Source organism: Eufriesea mexicana, unplaced genomic scaffold (genome assembly GCF_001483705.2).
Source record: "Eufriesea mexicana isolate 0111107269 unplaced genomic scaffold, ASM148370v2 scaffold7532, whole genome shotgun sequence".
In the NCBI taxonomy this organism is placed as follows: domain Eukaryota; kingdom Metazoa; phylum Arthropoda; class Insecta; order Hymenoptera; family Apidae; genus Eufriesea; species Eufriesea mexicana.
The window spans coordinates 74,666-99,369 of NW_016915332.1; the positions used below are offsets into that span (position 1 = coordinate 74,666).

At 28.7% G+C, this 24,704-nt stretch overlaps 1 protein-coding gene across 1 annotated transcript in view; it reads right to left on the reverse strand.

The window, feature by feature from the left end:
• cher (filamin A protein cher) overlaps window positions 1–24,704 on the reverse strand; it is a gene marked incomplete at its 3' end in the record, with an annotated part of 100,670 nt that overhangs the window by 60,114 nt on the left and 15,852 nt on the right. The window contains exons 3-4 of the mRNA XM_017907251.1: window positions 4,521–4,870; window positions 2,064–2,191 (exon numbers count right to left, since the gene is read on the reverse strand). Of these exons, the coding sequence (XP_017762740.1) occupies window positions 2,064–2,191; window positions 4,521–4,870 (478 nt within the window). The remainder of the gene's footprint in view (window positions 1–2,063; window positions 2,192–4,520; window positions 4,871–24,704) is intronic.

Sequence of the window (24,704 nt, forward strand, 5' to 3'; positions counted from 1 at the left end):
GATAAAAGAGAGCGTTTATTTATAGAAAAGTATAGAATAGTTATAATGGAGACGTTGAACGGAGTACCGTTTCGAACACGCGTTTATACGTGTAAGTAAGATGTTTCAAGGATCGGTGTCGAAGACGAACCGATTTCTCGAATTTGATCTATGTCGTGTCTCGTCGTGTCCTGTCCGGTGTTTTCTCCAGTTTAGTTCTGATCGGGCAAAATAAACGTTGGTGGTGGAAAAGTAAGGAGTTTTAATTGGACAGAGGGTGTGACGGAAGGACCTTTGGCTAAGGAGTAGGAAACTGTCAAGGAGCCGATTTTTGATGGTCAATGACGTGATTTATAAGTGGTGTCCGTCCGTCGCTTGTTGGGTCTGTCACACGTGGGTCCCATCTGTCGAGTCTGATACTTGTAAAAATTCCTAAACTTTCGCCTTTACCTTTACAACTTAATCCGCTAGAACGGCGGTGAGGCATATCTATCCTCCGGAATTGCAGTCGCGATATAAAATATATCGTAAACCGTTAGGTCTGTTAAAAGTGTTAGCCTTAGAATAAAAATCATGTTCACGCTCTCCGGGACGGAACAATTTTGAATCCGACATAATTTTGCTGATGAAAAATTCGCCTCAAGAGAAGCTTGTGAAAATCGACTGCCCCAGTTGTTTGCTAATAGAGACGAGGGTTTCTACGAGAGAGGTATAATGGAATTACCTTTAAAATGGCAACAAGTTAACGAACAAAATACATATTTGACCTAAATAGGATCATTTTAACTATGTAAAATAAAGCCTTCAATTTCATGCAAAAATAATGGATTTCTTTTTACTACACCTAACATATATATTATTATTACAAAAAAAAAAATATTCCAAATGTCTATCACGTGCCTCAATACTGGTTCAAATCCACTTTGTATCCTTCTTCACACATTGTTCACTGATGTCGAATATACAATGAATTTTGAATGATCCAAAAGTAAAAATCTAATGGGAGAGAACTTGTTTGTATATATTAGATGAAACGTAATTATATAATTAAAGCATGTGATGAATACTTTCAAACATTTTTTATTTTATTTATTACTTAAAAAGTGGAACAGAATGCATATGAACAGGATTCATAGAACATTCTTTACTTATTTTAATGTATAGATTCAACTCCTCAAGTATTGACATGTACTTCTGAGACAACCTGTATGTACACCTTTATCCATATTTATCTATATACAAATGAATATTTGCTTTCGATAAACACCAGATGAATTCATCTTCTCAATATCTTTTAACCAAGAATTTGCTGATTAAATAAAGTACAATAAATTAACACGTATGCAGTGTTACCTTAGATAAATCTTTATGCAATATATACCCTCAATGTTGAAAAGAATAATGGTAATAATAATGATAATAATGGCAATTTAAAATGCAACTGCATGAACCAGACCTGGGGTTTCCAAAGAACATTTAAATTTCATTATTTCAAAACTGCTCCTGAAAGCCATATAAAAAGTAATCTATTTTTTAATTAACACAAATATTTCATAAATTGTTTCAAACAAAAAGTGATTTAATGTATTTATAATTAAATAATTTATTTGTCACTTCACAAAAAGAATTATAATATTTGTTAGTTAATTTTGATGAAAATAACTAATTTCCTAATATGCAGGATTGATTATTTATATTATTCCTACTTTTCACCAATGTTATCAGTACATTGTTATTCGGAATACTATTTCAAAAATACATTTTCAAATAGAGCTCGTTCCCTAAAATAATCGATTCTCCAATTTATTATTTAATTAACCAAAGTAGGAATATAACATCATCTGCAATATATTATTTATCAAACAATAATCAACATTACTTAAAATAATTTTTTTACAGTATCATTTTAAACAAATTTCCTCCAGGTCTGGTATGAACGTATATATATATATATATGGATTAATATTCTTTTATTTCTTTCACATGACGTGATACCATGATATTTAATTGAATTTTCATAAAATATACGTAGCTATTATATTTGAAGAAAAATTTTGAAATATAGAATTCATTCATTTGCTTACCTGTTCCGATTGGTACGTGGTCGAAGGGGTGCTCCAGGTTTTAGTTTCGCGCTAGGGTATTGAGACAGATACGTCATCATTGACATTTCGTCTATATTTGGATTAACCATTTCTTCTGGCTTGATGAGCTGTGAAAGAAATAATAGAATTAAATTTAGTTTTCTGAGTCTCATTTTTTTATTATTATTATATATTATATATTTTTTTTCTTCGAGTTTAATGTCATACTTATTGCAAGATCATTACGAACAGGCTCAACAGGCAATTGTCTTTTTTATTTTTAATTTCACTGTTAAATTTTTTTGCACAGTTATGTTTAAAAAGGATAGTATCTATGATATGGATTTTTCTATATTGTAGTATATCTAATTTATTCTCACATCTCAACAGACAAATTAAATTAACCCTCTATGGACCGAATATATATTTTTCTTGACTATAAGAATTGTATGTAACATAAAATCAACAAATATCAACCAATAAATTCAGCAATTTTGACAATTTTATTATAACGAATTCATATTGGAAGTTTGAATTAGCAACGTTTGTACTATCGTGCCAAGATAATGTGCAATAGATAGACAAGATAATTTTCCACGCCATCTGGTGGAAAAAAGGTCATAGGGGGCCATAGAGGACCTAACCTATCATGATCGAATAACTGGTAAATGAAAAAGAATTAGAATTTTTAAAAATAGACCCACGGGAGATATTGTAAAAATAATTATAAATATATCGAAAGAAAAATCGCGAACTGGAGTGATGAAGACGATAACGTTGAATGTAGTATTTAATAAAATACCCATACATTAGCATGTAACTTGAAAGTTACACGGGCCCATAGAGGGTTAATTCAAAAAACTAATTGAAAAGAATCTTTTAAATCATCTACTATATCTACTCTTTTGGTTGCACTATGAACTCTACCCGACATAGTATGAAAATAGCACTCTAGAGTTGTACGTGTAAATTTACTTATACGATTCTGACACAAAATAATTATTAATAAGTTAGTAACAACTGCTTTAATGCGATAGAAATATGTAAACACCTCTTTAACAGAAGTTGTATTTTAAAAAATTTTTTGATACATACTTTTAATTATATGGGAAGTGACCACCCAATCCAATTTAGCCATTAATTTATTATATAATTTATGATACCTATATCACTCGGTTTACCATAGTAAGTTAAATTTGCAAGTTATTTTAATAAGTCAATGTCTTATCTTGAACCTTGTTCTTGTATTATTTGTATATTACCTTCGTTTTATTTGACTAATATTTTGTAAACGAAGTATACTGATACCGATAATTGCAAATAACTTCAAAGTCTGTGGTTTCAACTTACAAGATTAATATCATCAATGAAGTTACGAAACTACTAAAATTTATATACAAGCGTATACTACGTAGTAGTATAAGATATTTTTTAACATCAATTTCCATTATCATATACGAATACGTAAATCATTTTCTGAAGAGATAAAATGATAAAATTATACGTTCAAAGAAATTATCTTTTTCTTCGTTTCTTAAAAAACGAATACTTCTTCACGAAGATAATTTAAAATTATCTCATTCGAGATCATTTAAAAGGTATAACATACTTTTGGATGCGAATCGTTATTGATCTAAATCTACACAGATATATGTATACGAAACTTCACTTAAGCTATTCTATATTTTGAAAGAAAACAAATACGCAATAGATAGTGTATAAGCAAAAATAATACATAAAATTTTCTGAACCTGCAAATAAAAGCTATAAAAGATAACAATAAAGAAATGAGATACGTAAACAAAGAAAAAGTTGCTACGAGGTTAGTGCAAACATAATTATCTTTATAAAATAAAACAATAGTTATTATCGTTATTACATTATTATAATTCTTATTATAATTATAAATATAACGATAATTATTATGTATAACTGTATAATTTTAGTTATTATAGTTTTACACAAATATTATAATTGTGTATAATTATTATGAACAACGATAAGTCTTATAAGAAATTATAATAATAATAACTACTATTATTACTATTATACTATACTCATAGTGAAAATAATAGTCATTAGTATATTACAATTGTAATTAGGTTAACAATTAGGTTAGTGCAAACAAAATTTTCTTTATAAAATAAGACAATAGTTATTATCGTTGTTACATTATTATAATTATTATGTATAACTATATACTATTAGTTATTATAGTTTTACACAAATATTATAATTGTGTATAATTATTATGTACAACGATAAGTCTCATAAGAAATTATAATAATAATAACTACTATTATTACTATCATACTATACTCATAGTGAAAATAATAGTCATTAGTACATTACAATTGTAATTAGGTTAACAATTGTTGTTATATCATTTTTCAGTTACTGATATAATAATAGTTATTACTATTAGACTATAATTATACCAATTATTATTATAATTACCTGAGGTACGTTTAGCCAATCATCGGCTAATTGCATCGCCTCTGATGCATTTTGAATCGCGTCATTTTTGTTCCAGTCCTTCCAGTCTGGACAAAGACCTGTCGCAACAGCATCCACCAAAGCGCCAACAGCGCGGCCATCGTTCCAATCGGTGGTAAAATTGGTAATTGGTAACTCGGGAACTTTGGAGTGGATCCAACGAATTAATCTCTGTTTTGGAGTTTCCGATTTCGCCGTGCCATCGCTGTCCTCTCCTTCCCACATGGGCATCGAGATCGAGTAGTGAAGAATCAAGGTCCATATCAGTCCAAGTATTAGTTTCAGTTTGCAATCTACTATATCCGATGAATCTGAAAAGAAAATCATTTTTAAATATATACAATTTTCTAAGCAAACAAGTACAATTTGAGAAGTTAATTTAACCTTTTGACTACGACAGACTTTGAAACGCACCCGTCGTACCACACGGGTAGGAATTCATTTACAATGTCCGCCGAGAACGGCAAAATTTTGGTAGAGGTGCGCCCTCCGTGTCAGAAAAGCAAACTGTGTTGAGCGCTTATATGCGCCCTCCGTGTCAAGAAAACGAACTGCGTTGAGCGCTTATATGCGCCCTCCGTGTCACAAAAGCAAAATTTCTGAGCGCGTATATGCGCCCACAGTAGCCAAGGCGTTAAAACGACAACGAGACAAAAATAGTTAGGAAATAAAAGAATTATATGGATGTTTAACACGTTTGGTTGAGCTTCTCGCGGGGCCCAAATCCTACTGTCTGAGCGCTAGAACGTTATCGGACTGATGATTTGGATGGGTCTAGTACAGACTCCGCTCGTTAGATGTTGGTCAATGAACTCTATTTACAATTTTCCATTTCCTATAATCGTTTTAAATTACTATCAGCAAACTTTCATTTTGCAAATAACGAAACGATAGAAGAGAGTAGCAGACTTGGAAAAGTTTTACCATTCATAAACATATTGACAGACAATTACGAAAAAGCTTTTTACCAGGCCAAGATATTGTAGTTGATGAGACAATTCCTTGGAGGGGACGACTAATATTCAGGCAATACATATCAACGAAATCGCATAAGTATGGTATAAAAATTGTGCTCCACTGAAGGGTACACATGGTCTACGAACATATATTCTGGACGAGACACCAACGGAAGAAAGCAAGTTGGCATAGCCGAAAACTTGCAGATGAATTATTAAACGAAGGACGAACTTTGTCGACAACTTTTACACGAGCTATGAATTAGCAAATATTTACATTTTAACATTTTAAGGCACGTGCCATTGAAATTGTACGGACAACAACAAATTGATGCCAAGTATTGTAATGTCGTAGCCATTGAAGAGAGGTGAAATGATAGTACGAGAAAATGACAACGGTATTGTGGTGCTAAAATGGAGAGATGTTCGCGATAGAATATTATCAACAAAACATGCATCCATTATGACTTCAAGCTTAGATGGTGTCATGTGTTACAAGGATACGGAAAAGCATCAAGTAATATCGGAAATTAACACTACATTTACTTGAACTGTACAAGAAGAGCGAAAAAGTCACCCATATCTGGGTGACGAGTATGCTTCCGTGGGGGCCCCGTTACCCAAATATGGGTGACGCTCTCCTTGTTAAAGTTAAATAGGATTTTCAGCTGGATTTTTAAAAGGAATTTAATGGAATAAGCACTGAATTATAAATATAGGATATACAACATAAAAATATGAAAAATATACACATTATACTATACTCTTTATTAGTTTATATTTAGGATAAAATATTACATTACACTATGTCGCGTGGTATTCGTTAAAACAGTCTAAACACATTTGAAGTGATTTTGAACAATTGGAACAATAGGTCGTAGTGTTTTTACATTTTTCGTAATTGTTTGTCAATATGTTTATGAGTGGTAAAACTTTACCAAGTCTGCTACTCTGTTCTATCGTTTGGTTATTTGCGAAATGCAAGATTGCTGATAGTAATTCAAAACGATTACAGGAAATGGAAAATTGTAAATAGAGTTCATTGACCAACATCTAACGAGCGGTGTCTGTACTAGACCCATCCAAATCATCAGTCCGATAACGTTCTAGCGCTCAGACAGTAGGATTTGGGCCCCGCGAGAAACTCAACCGAATCGCGTTAGGCGACGAATGTGTTAAATCGGTACAGTCCAATGTTGAGACTATGGAGCCTAGATCATGGTTAAGACTTTAAGTGCCCAGCCCGTTTTGCTTGCCGTTCCGTTCAGGCCCAGATTCGGCCGTCAAGTGGGCCACCAGCGGTGGGTAAAGTGTTCATAAAACTCGGAGATACTGTAGCAATTGTTACAACAGGAATTCCCAAACGTTAGGTCCAAAGATGGCGAAGAATTTAACACCAAAGTTAGCACCTTTTGGTCTTAGTCTGGGCCCGTTCCTGGGGACCGGTCGGGCCCGAACGAAAAGTCTAGCGTCGGTCCCTGGGGACCGGCGTGGCACTTAACGTGTTAAGTTTGTCTCAGAGGGTTTTGAAACAACACTGTCAACGAATCCCAAGCAGCGCGACCGCGCTGCCTCTAAATGGGTACAAGAAGACCCGAGCAACACGATAGCGCTCCTTCTATTTTATGTCCGGAAATCCCAAGCAGCGCGGTAGCGCTTCGTTTATATTATGGTGATGAATGTCCAAGTGGCGCGATAACGTTTCGACTTCGACAGTTGGTGACGCACCGTCAGCTGTCGAGAACGCCTGAAATGTGCTGGGTCTTCTCGACATGAAATCTGAACAGCGCGATCGCACTGCTAGGGACAAGAACGGTTAAGGATGCTAGTTAACCCATTTGCATTATGGCTCAAGGTGCCGTGTTCCAAGCATCAGCGACGTTCAACTGACGACTAGCCCGTATCACCGCGCGCGTATCAGCACCTACCCATAACGGCAGTTAAAAGGATTTTCACGACAAAAGTAAAACTTGTTAAGAATATGATGAACCGATGTAGATGAGATGCTCACAAAAGGGATCAAACGTGATCCATGGCATATGAAAAGTCAGCTCGCGGATTATTCCGCGCTCGGTGATAGGCGACAGTCGTAGCTCGCGGAATATTCCGCGCTCGGTGATAGACGACAGTCGTGACTTGCGGAATATTCCGCGCTTGAATGCAAATGGGTTAATGTCACTCTACTCATGTACTATGTACGTATATAAGTATATCCTATGACAGAGTACGGTTTCATCGATGACGTTAATTAAAATATTAATATTAAATAATTTAGTTTATTATTTATTTTATTTCGTTACTTTTTTGGTCTTATTTGAGTGATAATGTGTATTAAAATATTCCAAAAAGATGGATGTTAGATTATGTTTATTAATCTTCCTAAATATTCTTTGTCTTATAATAATGGCACATGGAGAAAACGGAAGTTACACAAAAGATAGCCTATCGCTAAATAGAAATAGAAGTATTTAATAATCAATATGTTATATATTTAATAATCATATTTAATAATCACATTTAATATTCAATAAAAATAATAAACAACGTGATTTATATGCATATATTTCTTAAGCTGCATAAGTATATGACAAAAAGAAATAAATATAAGATTTGATTGAAAAAAAAATTTGTGACCTTGAAATCTCCTACAAAAATGACTTTGAATAAGAATTCTTTCCATAGTTAAATGCTCTTAGTTAAGTGCTCTTTGAATCAGTGCAACTTTGTTTTCGATTAATTAGATAATCCCTTTCCCATGGATAATAATATATAATTTTTCATTTTTCCTAATACCGAATATAATAAAACTGATCTCGAAATTTTAATAATTTAAACTAAGCTTAAACAAGATTAAAAAAAATACTAAATCAATATACGTTTTAAAAATAATAATTTCCCATGAGAAATATAGTTTTGTATTTTCTTATAGGCATACTTAATAATTGTGATTTATTCATTCTCGATAAACGGTATAGTTGAATTACGATAATGAATGGAAAGTGTACATGAATGAAAAGTGTGAGACAACGTGGAACGAAACAAGAATATTTGAAAATATACGTATGTCGATTCATAATTTAAACGTGTGCACTCAAATGAAGGGAAAATACGTAATACATCAAATGCTTCTTACAAAATAAGAAATAAAGATTTCTGAGAAAGATGTTAGATAAGTTCGTTTAATTAATACATTTCCTTCCTTCTTCAATAATAATTTACACAATTGCAAATATAAAATTATATTTTGCTTAAAAAAAATTATTAATTAAGAATTATATACTCCTCTCAATGAATATTATTAATCCATATGGATTTAGATCCTGATTTTTCTAATTATATTGTTTATGTATTATGTATTATATATAATTACTTCGTTATTTAATTAAAAAGTCAATTAATTGCATCTGTGGGATTTAGTTTTGTTCTAAATAATTATTGTTTTCATTGAAAAATTAATCAACCAAAATTCGAAAATTTGAAAACTCGAGAATTGAAATACTCGAAAAATCGGAAGCTCTAAATTAAAACTCTAAATTTAAAAAATTTAACTACTTGAAAATTTAAAAATTACAAGATTTAAAAACCTGAGAACTTCATAAATTTGGAAAATGGAAAAATAATCAACCAAAATTCGAAAATTTGAAACTTCGACAATTCAAAAACTCGAAAGCTCGGAAATTCTAAATTTAAACTCTAAATTCTGAAAATTTAACTACTTGAAAATTCGAAAATTATAAGATTTAAAAACCTGAGAACTTCGTAAATTTGGTAAATGGAAAATTAGTCAACCAAAATTTGAAAATTTAGAACCTCAAGAATTCAAATACTAGAAAAATCGTAAGCTCTAAATTAAAACTCCAAATTTTAAAAATTTAACTATTTGAAAATTCGAAAATTACAAGATTCAAAAGTCTGAGAACTTCGTAAATTTAGAAAATTGAAAATTAATCAACCAAAATTCAAAAATTTAAAACCTCGAGAACTCGGAAATTCTAAATTTAAACTCTAAATTCTGAAAATTCAAATATTTGAAAATTCGAATATTTCAAGATTCAAAAGGCTGCGAACCTACAAACGTTTTAATTCGTAAATCTGTAAAACAAAAATTAAAGAATTTGAAAATTTATATATTCCAAAATTAAAAAATTAAAAATATCGAAAACGAAATTTATTTCGTATTTATTTCGAAAATAATTAAAAAATTAAAAATGATCGAAAAAGAAATTTATTTCGTATTACCTCGTAAGAAGACATAAACGCTCTTTCGATCACTTCGAATGCAATTCTCGTTTTCACGTTTGAAAATACATGAATTTCGATCTCAAAACATACCAGATTTATCGTGCATTACATGTTCCTAAAAGTCATTTCAAAAAACAATCCGAGATAGGAGCATACTTCTAGCGTTTCCAGCATTTCCGTACAGAAATAGCTGCATAGTGATACAATGGCGAGGAAATAACGCTTACACATCAAAGTGAATCAACGTTCGTTCCGCGAAAGAAATGTATTAAGCTTCGTATGAATGTACAACTAAAAAAAAAAAAAAGAAGAAAAAAGTCAAGAATTGTTTGTCAATACGCATACGTTGAATTCTTTATTACACTCATCATACTTTATTCCGGGCATACATCATACTGATTACGCTTGACCTCAGCATTTTTATAAACAAATTAACGAGCCACCTGTATACCCATATACGTACATCGTGTACATGATGTACAATCTCGTAAAAATTCGTTTGACGTAATCGATATTCGTGATTATTTAATTGACGAATTCTTTTAATCAGGCTCTAACTTTATCATTGGCGATGAGTCATCTTAATCATTATCACCTCGAGCACCACAGCGTTTAGATTTCGATCCCAATGCCGAAGCAGAACGCTTCTCTCAAACATGTATATTGCAATCGAGTAAATTCGTTTTAAGATACGAATCTACACCAGTGGTTCTCAACCCTTGTATATCATATATAACCCATTAACTGCCAAATTTCTTTTTTTGAAATTTTTGGCCGGATAAGTTATGTATATATGCACAAAAGATTGTGTAACGGTATAATTATATTCAAATTATGTTTCGTTTTGAAAATATTTGATATTTTTGAAAAAGTCCCAAAATGGGTATCGTTATAAAATGATCGATAAAATCATTTCAATAAAAAACAAAAGACCAAGTAAGTAACAAATCGTTACTATAACCTCTAAATTACATATTTATGCACGGTATTTCATTCTAATATAAAAACCAAACCAAAAATATAATGCTTCAAATATGACAATTCTGTTCCGTTCAACTTACACGCGAATTTCAAATTTGCTCGCTTGTTGTATAGAAACGAAGCACGGAATACACACTTTTTGCTACGTACAATATGGACTGATATATATAGAATAAAACTAAACTGTCAGGCGTACCAAATATATTTTTGGCACCGAGTGGTGTACGTAAAATTCCAAAATCCCCAAATGGGGATCGTGGCAGCTAATGGGTTAATATGTGATTAACAATAAGTATACCCCTAGATCTTTTTGTACATGATTCTCATTTGTTGAGAATTAAGAAAGAAATTTTATTCTTTTTCCATCCTATTTGTTTCGACTCAACATGGTCGAGTTGAGTTATATTAATTCGTGAAAACAGATTTTTGATAATAAGTTTTTAATCGTAAACACGTGGACACGACTACTGATAATTGAACTCGTTTCTAGAGCCACTGAAATTTTGTTTAAAAGATGAGAAGAATTTCACCGATGGGGCAAGAAGACGATGACCAAGAAGGTATTTCTAGTGATTGCAGTGACATTGCAATCTTATGCAAACGTGAACGTACTGTGTTTATTGGCAGAAAGTGGCGGAAAATAAAATCTCGTTGCATGTAGTTCACACATTTTGTCAAATTTTTGTATTCGTGAATGAACGAAATATTTATTTTTTTTTTCCAAATAATAATTTAATTTATATAATACGTTTTTGCTAGATATACAATACAATTTTAATTTATATAATACACGTGTATTCTTAATAATAACATTCTAACCAAAATTTTCACATATAGTTTATCATATTATTTTACTAATTTTTCAGGTCTAGAACCATCTTCCTATTTTTAGAAAGATGGTTTATTTATTATTTTACAGTGTATTTTTTGAGATGAATTTTTTTATATGTATTTTTCGTGAACTATTACATAATTGTAGAATATTATATATAATTGTGAACTATTATATATTATTGTAGAATATTTATTAACTATTCCTAGCATAGTTTGTTTGATATAGTAAATTAACGAAATATTTCTTTTTTTTCTTTCTAAATGATAATTTAATTTATGTAATACATTTTTGCATACAAGTGTATCCTTCGTGAAATGAAAAATGCAAGGAAATGAAAATAATAAGATTCTAACCAGAATTTTCATGCATAATTTATTGTATCATTTTACTAATTTTCCAGATCTAGAACCATTTTTAATTTTTCTATTATTATATTATTATATCTATTATTATTTATATTATTTATATTTTTATTTCTTATCTTATTTTATTTTCTACTATATACATTATTCTAGGTATAGTGTATTTTTTTTAAAGAATTTTTTTATACGTACTCTACGTGAATTATCCATTATAGAATATTCATTAACTATTCATAGTATAGTATAGTATAGTAACGCATTGTAGATAACTTCAAAATTTTATATAACGTGGTTCAGCTTACATTCCACTAATGGTACGTATACCGCATGTTGAGAACCACTGGCGTATGGGGAAGATATAATATGTTTGATATAATAAAAGATGTATTTTTCAGATTATATTTTTAGAACGATAATGTCTGTGTGGAGATAATAAAATATCGAACGAAAGACTTATTAGCATAACAACTCATCCGAAGTATTTCAAGCAAGCTGCAGCTCATTACCCGCGATATTAATAGATAGCGAGTAACTAGACAGTTACATTTGATTCAATATCGCGGTAATTGCATTCCCTTTAATCAAATTTGGCAACTCTGCCGTAGAATTCAAGCTGCGGATATCTGAGAAATTTATTTTCAGTAAAACACGTTCGCAACCTTGTCAGTTTGATTAAAATTAGATAAGAATTCTTGATACCTTCGGATGTGAGCTAGAGGATTCACGTACAAGACTGTAAATTCAATGCGAAAATTTGGAAAGTAATTACAACGCGATAAGTTCGAATGGAATATTTTTTGGTTTTCAATTCGTCGTTTTCTTTCCAATGAATTAATAAAACTATTATATTTTACGTATTTTATACATCGTATATTAAATCATAATATAATAAATTAAATATTCTAATTGGAGTAATATTATAAAAAATTAAACGTTAAACATTAATAATATGATATTAAATGTAATATTATACAGAATAGTTTATATTTATATATTATATATTTTAATAAATAATATAATATATTAATTTACATATTTAGATGTTTTATATACATATATTTTTTAAGAAACGCTAGGAATATTAGTCTGCGAAATAAAAAATAAAATAATTACTAAACAAATGATATAACTAAACAAACTATAAACGTGAGAATTATGCTTCATACACAATAGGCTTCTGTTTCGAAAGAAACTTCTCTGTTCATAGTGTACACAATAGAGTATCTCGTGTTACGTGGATTAACACAGATCCGGTATAGTGATGAGTATATTTCGAGAAATTATATTAAACGCAATCATGTCTATGTATAAAAGAACGTGTTAGAATTACTCATTAAATTATAGAAGATGAAATATAATTATATAGAATGAAAAAGCATATTAGCATATGAGTACGATTCACTACTATTCAAAAACAAAGGAACTAATTGTATATATACCATACCATTATATATATTTATGACAAAAATTATTTGACAACAATTTAACGTTAAAATATTTCTTTTATTTATTCATTTGCATTTCCTTGTGTAAATTAGTAAATAATTTTTGTCATAACGGTACAAATAATTTTTGTAGAAAGAAAAATTAACGTTAAAATATTTCTTTTATTCATTCATTTGTATTTTCTCGTATAATTTTTCTTTTTCTTTTCCTTTGCATAAACTTCCACCTAGCCTAAATACCTTATTACAATTAATAATAATACTATTATACATCAAATATATTTAGAAACATACTGTTCGAAGATTATTTTTAGAATATTGCTTTAAATAAAATTTATGTGCTTCTTCAACATATATGCAAAGCAACATTGTGATAAATGAATTATAATATTAATGTGAAGATTAAAGTAAATATTGAAATTAATAGAACAAAAACATTCAATATTTTAACGTTTAATAAAATTTAATATTTTTAAAATATTAATTATACAAAACGGTTATATAAAATTATTATAGTAAGATTGTTTAAATTCAATGGTATTAATGTGAAGATTAAAGTAAATATTGAAATTAATAAAATAAAAATGTTTAATATTTTAACGTTTAATAAAATTTAATATTTTTCAAACGTTAATTGTACAAAACGGTTGTATAAAATTGTTATAATAAGATTATTTAAATTCAAACGATCTCTCCATATTAAAATTGTACAGAGAAAAATATAAGTACATTTTCGTTAGCTGTTTAATTTCAGTTCCCTGGTAGCTAAAAGGGAAGTATCTTGGTGTGATATAGTTGAAAAGGGGAACAACCTGTTGACCTTGGACCTTTAAAAGGTAGATGATAGCGACATGAAATTTTCTGGAAAACCACGTTACGACATAACTAATCTCGTCATAAATAACATTTTTCAATTCTTCGAGGGGATAGTAAAAATACGTGCATAATCCCCAAAGCAAGTATTAAACAAAAAGGCAGCCTTGGTAACGCGGCTGACAGCGTATCCAATTTTAAAATTACTCGCTGTAAAGGAAGAAAAATGTGTTTTATCTTCTCTGTTCTCTTCATACGCAATGAACGACTTATACTTCTCCTCACTAAAATTCCTTGAATATTAAATACCTATATATTTATCCTTTTTATATGGATTTCTATAATGTTCAAAAAATTAGCAGTTTAAAATCACAAGGACGATTGCTATGAGCTTGAAATTCTTCCAAAACCTTGGCACAAATAATTTGGTAATTATTATTAGTTTCTTTCATATTTTTGTATTATATATTTTGCATCAAATTTTGTATTATAACTTTTTTTATTATATTATTATTATTATATTATTATCATACGTTAGTTTGATCTTATTTTCAGTTTTAACGCTTTTAAATTCGTATCTTTTATATTTCTATACATTTATGTACATTTTATGTTACATTATTATTAATCACGTGTTATTTTAATTTCATTTCCCCCTTTCAATGGATAATTGCAGATTTCTTTTTACATAACCTCTATTTTAGACGATATGCATGTGAAAATATTACAGCAAAGTAACCGAAAAATGATAAATTCGCTAAATAATTAACCTTATCGATCCTTCGAAAAATCCGTTTAAATTGGTTACATTTATCGATCAGGTTTAAAGAAGTACGGAGAAAGTAAAGATCAGAGTCAGCGATGCTTGGAAGTCGTCTCCTGCGCGCGCCTAATGCGCGTTCGGTCCCATGACGTAACCGGTTAGCCATCAGTGACGTCATCGTCTAAACTCGCCGTGGAATACGGTCGAGGAAAACGTCATGGGCGCCCGAGAAGCGGTGATCGACAACTCAACACGTGTAAACGATCAATTTTCTTGAATCTCTTCGTTTGTATATCGGTTAAAATAAAAATCGCTAATATCCTGCCAGTTTCTACCGCTACCAAAATTACGACTGCACGAAAGCAAGCATATTCCTACGATTATAAAGATGGTTATTCGATCACCGAAAATACAGTACGTAGCAAGATGATAACGCGCCCTGTGACTTTCGTTGTTTCTCGAATAACCACAAAGCAGTATATTTTGGTACGGAGAAACGATATGATTATAAATCAAATTTGATTTTATCTGGAAAGATTGGTATCACGAGATACCGTTGACGAAAATATTAGAAAAAAATTACAAGCTTTGGTACATTTTCGTAAATATATCAAAAATCGATACTTTTTATTCGGTTATTTTATAAAGTAATAATGCGATAAGCAATTTTTGCGATCAGTTTGGAATTTAATATACGAAAATACGTAAAAAATCTGTCCATTCTCAAGCTATGAAATTATGTCGATATGCTTTTTCCTCGTTGACCTATGCTATCATTTTGTTGAACTCATTTTTCACATAAACAGGTTAAATTAGCAGGAAAAATGTAAACTATAATAAACGTTTAAAATTCTACTAAAATATTATTAACGAAGGGACTCGTTATATAGGTAATATATATAGATAAATTATATGGTTAATATATATTGATAACTATATAGATAATAATATAGATAGATTATATAGGTAAAATTTATATATAGTGGACTGTTTTCAAAAAATACTGAAAATCATAAAGCGTGTTTTTATTACATCGCGTACTATATTGTATCTGTGAAATAACAGTATTCGTTCACTCGATATATCGAAATAAAAACAAATTGTCTATATAATATATTAATATGTATGTAACTATATATAATATATAATATATAAGCAGTAACAGTATTAAAAAAATATAATTTATAAAAATTATTGAATATAAAAGAAGTATTTAATATAAAATGTACTGAATATAAAAATAAAAAAGTTATTTGTATTATTCTATATTATTTTACCGAGAAAAAATGTTTTTACAATTTATAAATATTTTTATCACAATTAATATTTTATTTGCTCTCTGCTGTAAAATTACGTATAATTTATTGGACATACATAATACTAAAGTTTTTACGAAATCTCATTGTATATTATTCCATTTTTTCCAAATATCTTTTAGATACTTTTTTAATGTTACATAATGTTTCTTAATTTTGCAAATTTTTTACATATCATTGAAAATACTTCGATATCGTATTTTCTCTACAGAAAAAGACGCTTTCGAATAATCGTAATAAAACTACTATGTAATTAGTTACTTAATTACCAGAAATAAAACATAATTTCATACATTTAAATTTCATGAAAAAAGTTATTAAAATGAAATTATGATATTAAAGTACTTTCTATTAAATATAATAAAAATGAAATTTGAATGTACGAAATTATATATGTTTTATTTCTGGTAATTAAGTAACTAATTTAACTAATATAATAATTTTATGAAAAAAATTATTAAAATGAACGTAATAAAACTACTAATTGGTTATTTAATTTCTAAAAACAAAATACATATAATTCGCATTAATTTTTTACTAAAAAATATTAAAATTTTTAATAAATTTTAATAAATATAAAATTTTTTAATAAAAAATATAAATTTATGACTAAGAATACTTCGATGGATAAGGAGTTTTACAAAAAAAGAACACTTTTTAATAATTGTGGTAAAAATATTGCAAAAATCAAAAATGAAATATATATGTATGCATATAATTTGTATATAAATTTCTAATACATATGTGACGGTAACCATATCTATTTTATAGTTTAATATCACAGTTTGACATGAGAAAACATCCTCGAATAATCGTAATAAAAACAGCTATTTGAGGAAACCAGTTCGCGTGCCAACAATTTTATAAATTTCTACAAAGTGACAGAAAGTACTTCCTGCTTCCCGTTTTGTCATAAAACGATAAATTTATCTGCACTGTAATGTACATCAGCCACGGATAATCGATAATTGCGTAAGTAAAAAAGAAGTCGCTACGTCATGACATTCGATGAAACATAAATAGAAATAAAAAATATAAATAGTACAAGCGGAAATATTTTGTATTTTAAAAGTCCAGATTAAAGCAAACAACTATACATAGCAATGACAGATAATCAGATAAGATTAATAAATCAGTATTATCCAATATGCAGGTTAGTATAATACCCAGCAGCGGTAGTATAACCGAGAAGACGGTGATTCTACATGTAGAAACGAATTGAAAGAAAAGAATAAAATTTTTTTATTCGAAATTTCATTTTTGAGAAAATCGACTTTGAATATTTACCGAGTACGCATGCACTTACCTATACTTTCTATGGATAGACCATCAATACATGAGTATCCGTGCTACAATTGAAGAGAGGTGATTCTACGTGAAGAAACAAATCGAAAATAAAGAATACAATTTTTTCATTCGAAGCTTCGTTTTCGAGAAAATCGACTTTGAATATTCACCGAGTGCGCGTGCACTTAACTTTGGCTAATGGCGGATGGACCATCGGTATACCAGCATACTCGGTGAATATTCAAAGTCGATTTTCTCGAAAACGAAGCTTCGAATGAAAAAATTTTATACTTTATTTTCAATTTGTTTTTTTTGTGTAGAATCACCTTCTTCCCGGTTGTACTACCGTTGCAGACGCACCCTGTATATTCAGGGCCGGCGTGACTCTTTGCGGGGCCGGGTTCAAAAATTTTGCAGAGCCAGAATACATGTTTAAATCCGATATGGCATCGGTAAATGGTATGGTATCATCATTCTCTAAAAAGTTAATCAAAATCGGTGTTTTCTAATTGGGTGATTTCCTTAACACTTAATATCTTCCGCACCCGTGTTGCAGTCGTATCAACCTTTGATGTCAACGTTTAATGTCAACATTTAGAACACGCTGCAACGAAATATTTCAATGCAAAGATGGCAGAGAAAATCTTGCACTCATGTCAGTGTACAGCAAGCTGTACCATATCCAATTAATCCATAATCGATTAATGGATTATGCGATTGTATTTTCTACACACATCCGAATATTCGATCTACTATACAGGGGGTCCTGCAAAATGTCTGATGAGTTTTCGTAGACCACGGGGCCTTTCAAAACGCGGGGCCAGGTTCCGGTGAACGCGCCGAACCTGCCTCGCGCCGGCCCTGTGTATATTACACACAAAGAATCATAGTAACTCGTGTAAAATGTACAGGTTGAAAGCTTTTGACAAACATATAGGTAGCGTATCAAACTACAAATTTCAAACAATATATTGTTACTTGCAATGTTATTTCAAACAATATTTTGTTTGATAATATGACAATCAAAAGGTGCTACGTTAATTGCAGTTGAAGTAAAACGTGTAATTAATCAAGGAAAATGAATTAATAACAGTTAATGTGATTTAACAAACTCGTTGGATTCAATCAATTTCAATTTCAAACTTCATTTAAAAATTATATTACAAGTTTGAATACGTTTCGGTTTGAATGAGTTTGAACAGGTTTATATAGGTTCGAGAGTTAAATATTAAGGGGAAAAGTGCAGCTACTAGAGCGTCGAAGAAAGTTTAAAAATCTACAGAAATGTAGCTCAGATAGCCCCAAAGAAGGATAGTTATATTTTCCCGATAAGGGAAGAAGTTTAAGTGTCGAAACGCTCCCTCGAAAAGATTGTGAGTCTTTATGTGGTCGTAAACAGTTTTAAAGCCATAACTGGTATCGAAAAAGAGATGTAAAATATCTAAAAAACTGACCTTTACAAAAATTATTCCTCAAGTACCTAGGAAAGTACTATTTTTACGTTTCTTTTTATTTCAACCATTTCGACAAATTTAACTTTTATCGTCGTAAAAATGTTTGGTATATTCCTTTGTACACATAAAATCTATGCTAACAATAAATTACTTTCTCGATAGAATTGCTTTTTAATTAAATTAGCACATAATTGCCTTTTTATTAATGTTTTAATGTCTTTTAATATCTTGGAAAATAAATGAATATATATATAATAATTTTCTAATTAAATAATTATTAAAATAGTTTTTATAGTGCATACAAGTATTTATCGACTTAAATATAAATATAAGTATATATATATATAAAAACTATTTTAATAATTATTTAATTACAAAATTATTAATTGTTATAATTATATAAAAAATTATGAAAGATATTACAAGATATTTTCACGTTAACATAATTTAACATAATTTAACGTAAGACACAATTTGCAAGCCAATAAAGTGACTAAAATTGACGATGATGTTCGAAGAGAAAAATATAGACGTTACTGTAATACCGTAGAATAAATAAATTTAACAGAATGACTTGAATGCGAACGTGTAGCATGCATAAGATTAAGCGAATAAAACATTCCATGCTGTGATAACCAGATGTATTTTAAATTGAGAACATATTGATAAGTTTAAGACGGAAAAGAACATTATTATCTTCTATCCTCTCGAAAAGATAATTCGAAAATATGCACTGCTATCTTACCAATAAATTAATGTGAATTTCTTTTCTAACTAATGTTTGAATGAATTTCTTTTCTGTCTACGTTCTGACTATTGTTAAATGAAAATTCGCACAAAATAAAAGTACATGGAAATGAAGCTGAATTAAAATTAAGTTATTTAAGAATTAAATTATTTTGTGTGAATACAAATTACGGAATTCGACTACCTCTGTTTGATCCAATTGTTCAATTTCATGAATTAAAATTGTTATTCACAAAAATGAAAGTAATAAAAATTATTATTATTAAAAAACCATTTCACAAATCTTTTACTTTTACATTTAATTGTATGATTTCGCGAATTAAAATTGTTATTAAAGAAAGTAAAAATAATAAAAATGATTATTATTGAAGCACCATTTCATAAATCTTTTATATTTACATTTAATTGTTTAATTTCATGAATTACAATTAATATATTAAATATAAAATCAAATGAAACTATAATGTTTGACACAGGATAACAACTATGGTTTATTTCTCATTCCTATTACGTATTGATAATAGAAATCACGAGTATTTATTATTCCACTGTATATTATAAATATAATAATTATTTATACCTTCTTGAATTAAACAATGTTCTTACTAAATTTGAATCCATTTTATAACAAGATTATCAAGGTTAATAATTAATATACCTAATGAAGTAACTTATTCGATATTTTCAAAATGTTAGATAGTATTTTTCTTAAAAATATAATAAATATACCCTAATTCTTTAAACATGATTCAATTTAGGAGTGTCTTCGCGAAAGTAGGAGTGTTCTTACGAAATTTGAGTCCATTTTAAAACAAGATTATCAAGGTCACTAAATAATATACCTAATGAAGTAACTTATTCGATATCTGCAAAATGTTAGATAGTATTTTTCTTAAAAATATAATAAATATACCCTAATTATTTAAACATTATTGAATTTAAGAGTGTCCTCGCGTGATTTTTTCCATTTTTAAGAGAAGATTATCTTATCAGGAGAATGAATTTAGTACGCAAAATGAAAGCGAGGATGACGTTCCGCTTTGTACCTGAGCAAATATGACCTTCACCTCATCTACGTACGCCCGCCTACTTTCTCTCTCTCTCGTCTCTCTCTTTCTCTCCTCTCTCTATACCTCTTTACAATTCGTACAAGCATGCAAGCATGTATGACAATTCGTTTCCCAAAATCGGTTTCAAATGTAAGCTATATTTAGATTTTTGACACAACCATCGATCTGCTCGAAGAAACTGATAAATATTTACGAGTTGGTATTTACCACGTGCTCTTACGTTTTGTAAGAATCTTGGAATTTATTTTTATTTCCATTGGAAAATGAATGCGACATTTAGAAATTGAAATGATTGAAATAAACGAGTTTAATCGATGTTAAAATACCGAGGTTTATAATTATTAGTAATCGAAAATTATGTCAAGAGTTAATCATCGAATACAGGAAATATTTCATTGATATATATGTTTAACCAACATATAGAATTATGCAATATGTGGAATAAAATAAATCCGGCTAAAATAAGTAGATATAGTAATATTATTTTGTTACAAAAATAATTAAATATGCAATGAAATGTATGAAATTTAGTTATCTTATCTTATCTAACACAAAGTTTCATATTTATAATAATTATATTAACACTAAAACTATCAATCTGTAATGAGTAGCTAAATATTACTAAAAATAGTACTAAAAAAAAATGAACACAATTGATGATGATTGTTGTGGTATAATGGAAACAAATAAGTCAAATGGAAAGTCAACATAAACTGTATCAAAAGCAACTGCATATTTGCAGTAATCGCAAAAATAAAATACTTCAAACAAGTCATTTGGTAGTTTTAGTGTTAAATATTTTCCTTGCTTCTAATTCACGTTGCTTGTAATCGCGTAAGATACTATTTTTGAATAAAATTTTTTCAAAAACAATACCACGAACGAAAATCTCTATTCTACATTTTTTAATTTATTTCTTAAATGTAAAATCATTGGTTGTAGCATATTTGTAGAGTTTACCGATCGTATATTTTTAAATATTTAAAATACCAAAATATAAATAATTAAATATTAAATTACATTCAATTTAGCAAAAAAACGATATTAATTTAAAATACAAATGTATCGCAATAACTCTGAAAATCATAACAACTTATTATTAGTAACCGTCATATACATATTTTCGATAAAAATAGGTAATAATAAAAATAGACTTGAGTGAATAGAATATAAATAACCTGAAGATAATAAAGTCCACGGTACCATAAATATAGTTCAGAATTTCTATCTTTAATATAAAAACAAACTTAAAATAAAAAATTTACATTCATGCTACTATGAGATGTACTTATTTAAAACTGGAATGATCAGATCTATAATTAACTATATCGAGAAACATTTAATGGAGGAACGTAACAAAGTTGTCGTTGTGCACTATCCTCCAGTTTTCCTGGCATATCAGTTGAGCACCATCGATCCAAGGACTTTTTACTATTGTATACAGTTATTTCTATTACTTTTTAAATTTTATAGATTCACAGAGAAATCATTTCATTCTTCGGTGATTTAAAAATACCGCTCCCGAAATTTAATATTGACGAATTATTTTTCTCTGTTAATATTCGATAAGCTGTTTACATATTTTAAACTGTGACTATTGGAAATTTTCTTTGTTTTAAAGTATTTGAAAATATCTCTCGAAAGAAAAAAATATTTTAAAAATCGTGAAATAAATATTTCGATAAAAATTTTGCAATATAAAATTAAATATTGTACAGTGCAAACTTCGTTCATCTAAATATAATTTTTGTATCACCATATTTAATAATGTCTATGAAATCAATAACAAATGTAATTTTGTTTGAATCTAAATTAATGTTTGAATAATCTTGTCTTAAAATAGACTCAAATTTCGTAAGAACATTATTTAATTCGTAAATAAATAATATAATAATAACTAATAGTACTAATAATAAGAAAAACTAATGTGATTAAAAACATAAAAAAATTAGCACGAATTTATTTTAGCAGGAACTAATTAGTTACGAATTTTTATTATTTCAAATATAAAATATATAAATTTATTTAAATTTTTCACACATACTTCAAAAACTAATAATTACTTTTAATAACTATTGTTGCAGATAAGGGGAATAATTTTGTCCACAAATATTATGAAAGAAATCAGAATATTATGAAAGAAAAGTCAATAACAATGGCAGCTTATAGTATTCACCAGAAGGAATAAGAAATGTCTAATCAAAATACAATCAATCAAATTTCAAAATTCAATTCTTCCAATATTATATGAAGATTTATTTTTAAGAACATTTTATGTCATAACCGTTTTAAATACCATGTATTTTATAATATTCTAATATTACATATAATTTTTAATATTTTTCAATAATAATAATTTTAATATTCTAATTTATATAATTTAAAAAATTTTTAATAATATATTTATGACACTCTAATAAAAAACATGAAAACATAATGTTCAAAAATGATCATCGTGACTGATTAAAAGGTGTTAACATCTAACGTAAAAATGAACAAAAAATAATCCATAGGTTATCCATGAGATTACAAACCGAGTATGACCGATATCTTTAATCATATCTTTCAATGAATTTCACAACCCATTTATTAACTTAGCAAATGTTTAATTTGCAGCTACTATAGTTCTAACGCAATTAATAACTTCTAGCTTTGAATATTCTAATATGTTTAAAATTATTATTATCTAAATGTCGAACAACGTAGTCTAAATATTTGTTGATATTCTTCGTTTAATTTTGTCAATTAATCACTTTTATTTCTTTGTTGGATTTATTTCTTGAATGTTCATTAGAAAAATTATCACCAAATCAAATTAATTTTATGAAACAAATTATGAAACAAAAGTAGAATAAATCAACAATGAATCATGTTAACAAATGTATTTATAAATTATAACTTATAAAATTTATAATTTATATTTTAAAATAATATTTTGAATAATATTTCTAATAAAGAAAAATAATAATTTATTCATTACATTCATCACACCTATACTTTCATGAACACCTGAATAGCTATAGAAACGTTGGTTCAGTTTCCAGTAATCCATTCTTCAGAGAAGTATTAATTAACGCTGGGTCTTTACATAGAGCCTGAATATTTGCTTACTAGCCAGATTCTTTATACTACATATACAAGGTGTCCATCGAAAACTACCGTTTGGAATAACTGTTGATCAGTAAAAAATCATTTCTCTTATAAAATGTAGTAATATAAATAAAAATTTTGTCTTCCCTAACAATTGAATATCATTTAAAAGTGATTTTACAATTTCTAACTAACGAGCTACTTTTCTTTAGAATATAATAAAAGGGCGGGAAAGGGCTAATTCAAAATGCTACTTTTGAATGACCTCGAAATAATAGACGGTTGCAAAAAAGACTTTGTTAAAATAAACAAAGATGAAACTTTCGTTACTTTTACTTATTGTGTTTAAAGTATACTCGAATGTTTTGTCTTCCGATAATGAACACTGTTAGGGAGTCTATTTGGGAACAATTTTACCAACAAAACGGCAACCACTTGTTTTGGAACGCTCACTTCGACACAAAGAAGACCATTTATTCTGAATTAAAGAACCTACAAATTATCGTTACTTGATCTTATAAATAAAAAATCCCTTTTTAATCATTTCCAAAACTTTGATTTAATTTGATATTCGTGACTCTATCTTCGTATAGCTTCAACGACTTCAACACGAAATTTAACTCGTATAAAACTGATATCCTTAATATTTTACGGCATCCCGTTCCTATACCACGATTATAGATAATTAACTCTGCTCACACCGTGCCGGGGTCATTTCTGACCCGGCTCACAAAATATTTATATATAATAGTATATATATATATAAAAAATGGAAATTAATTAT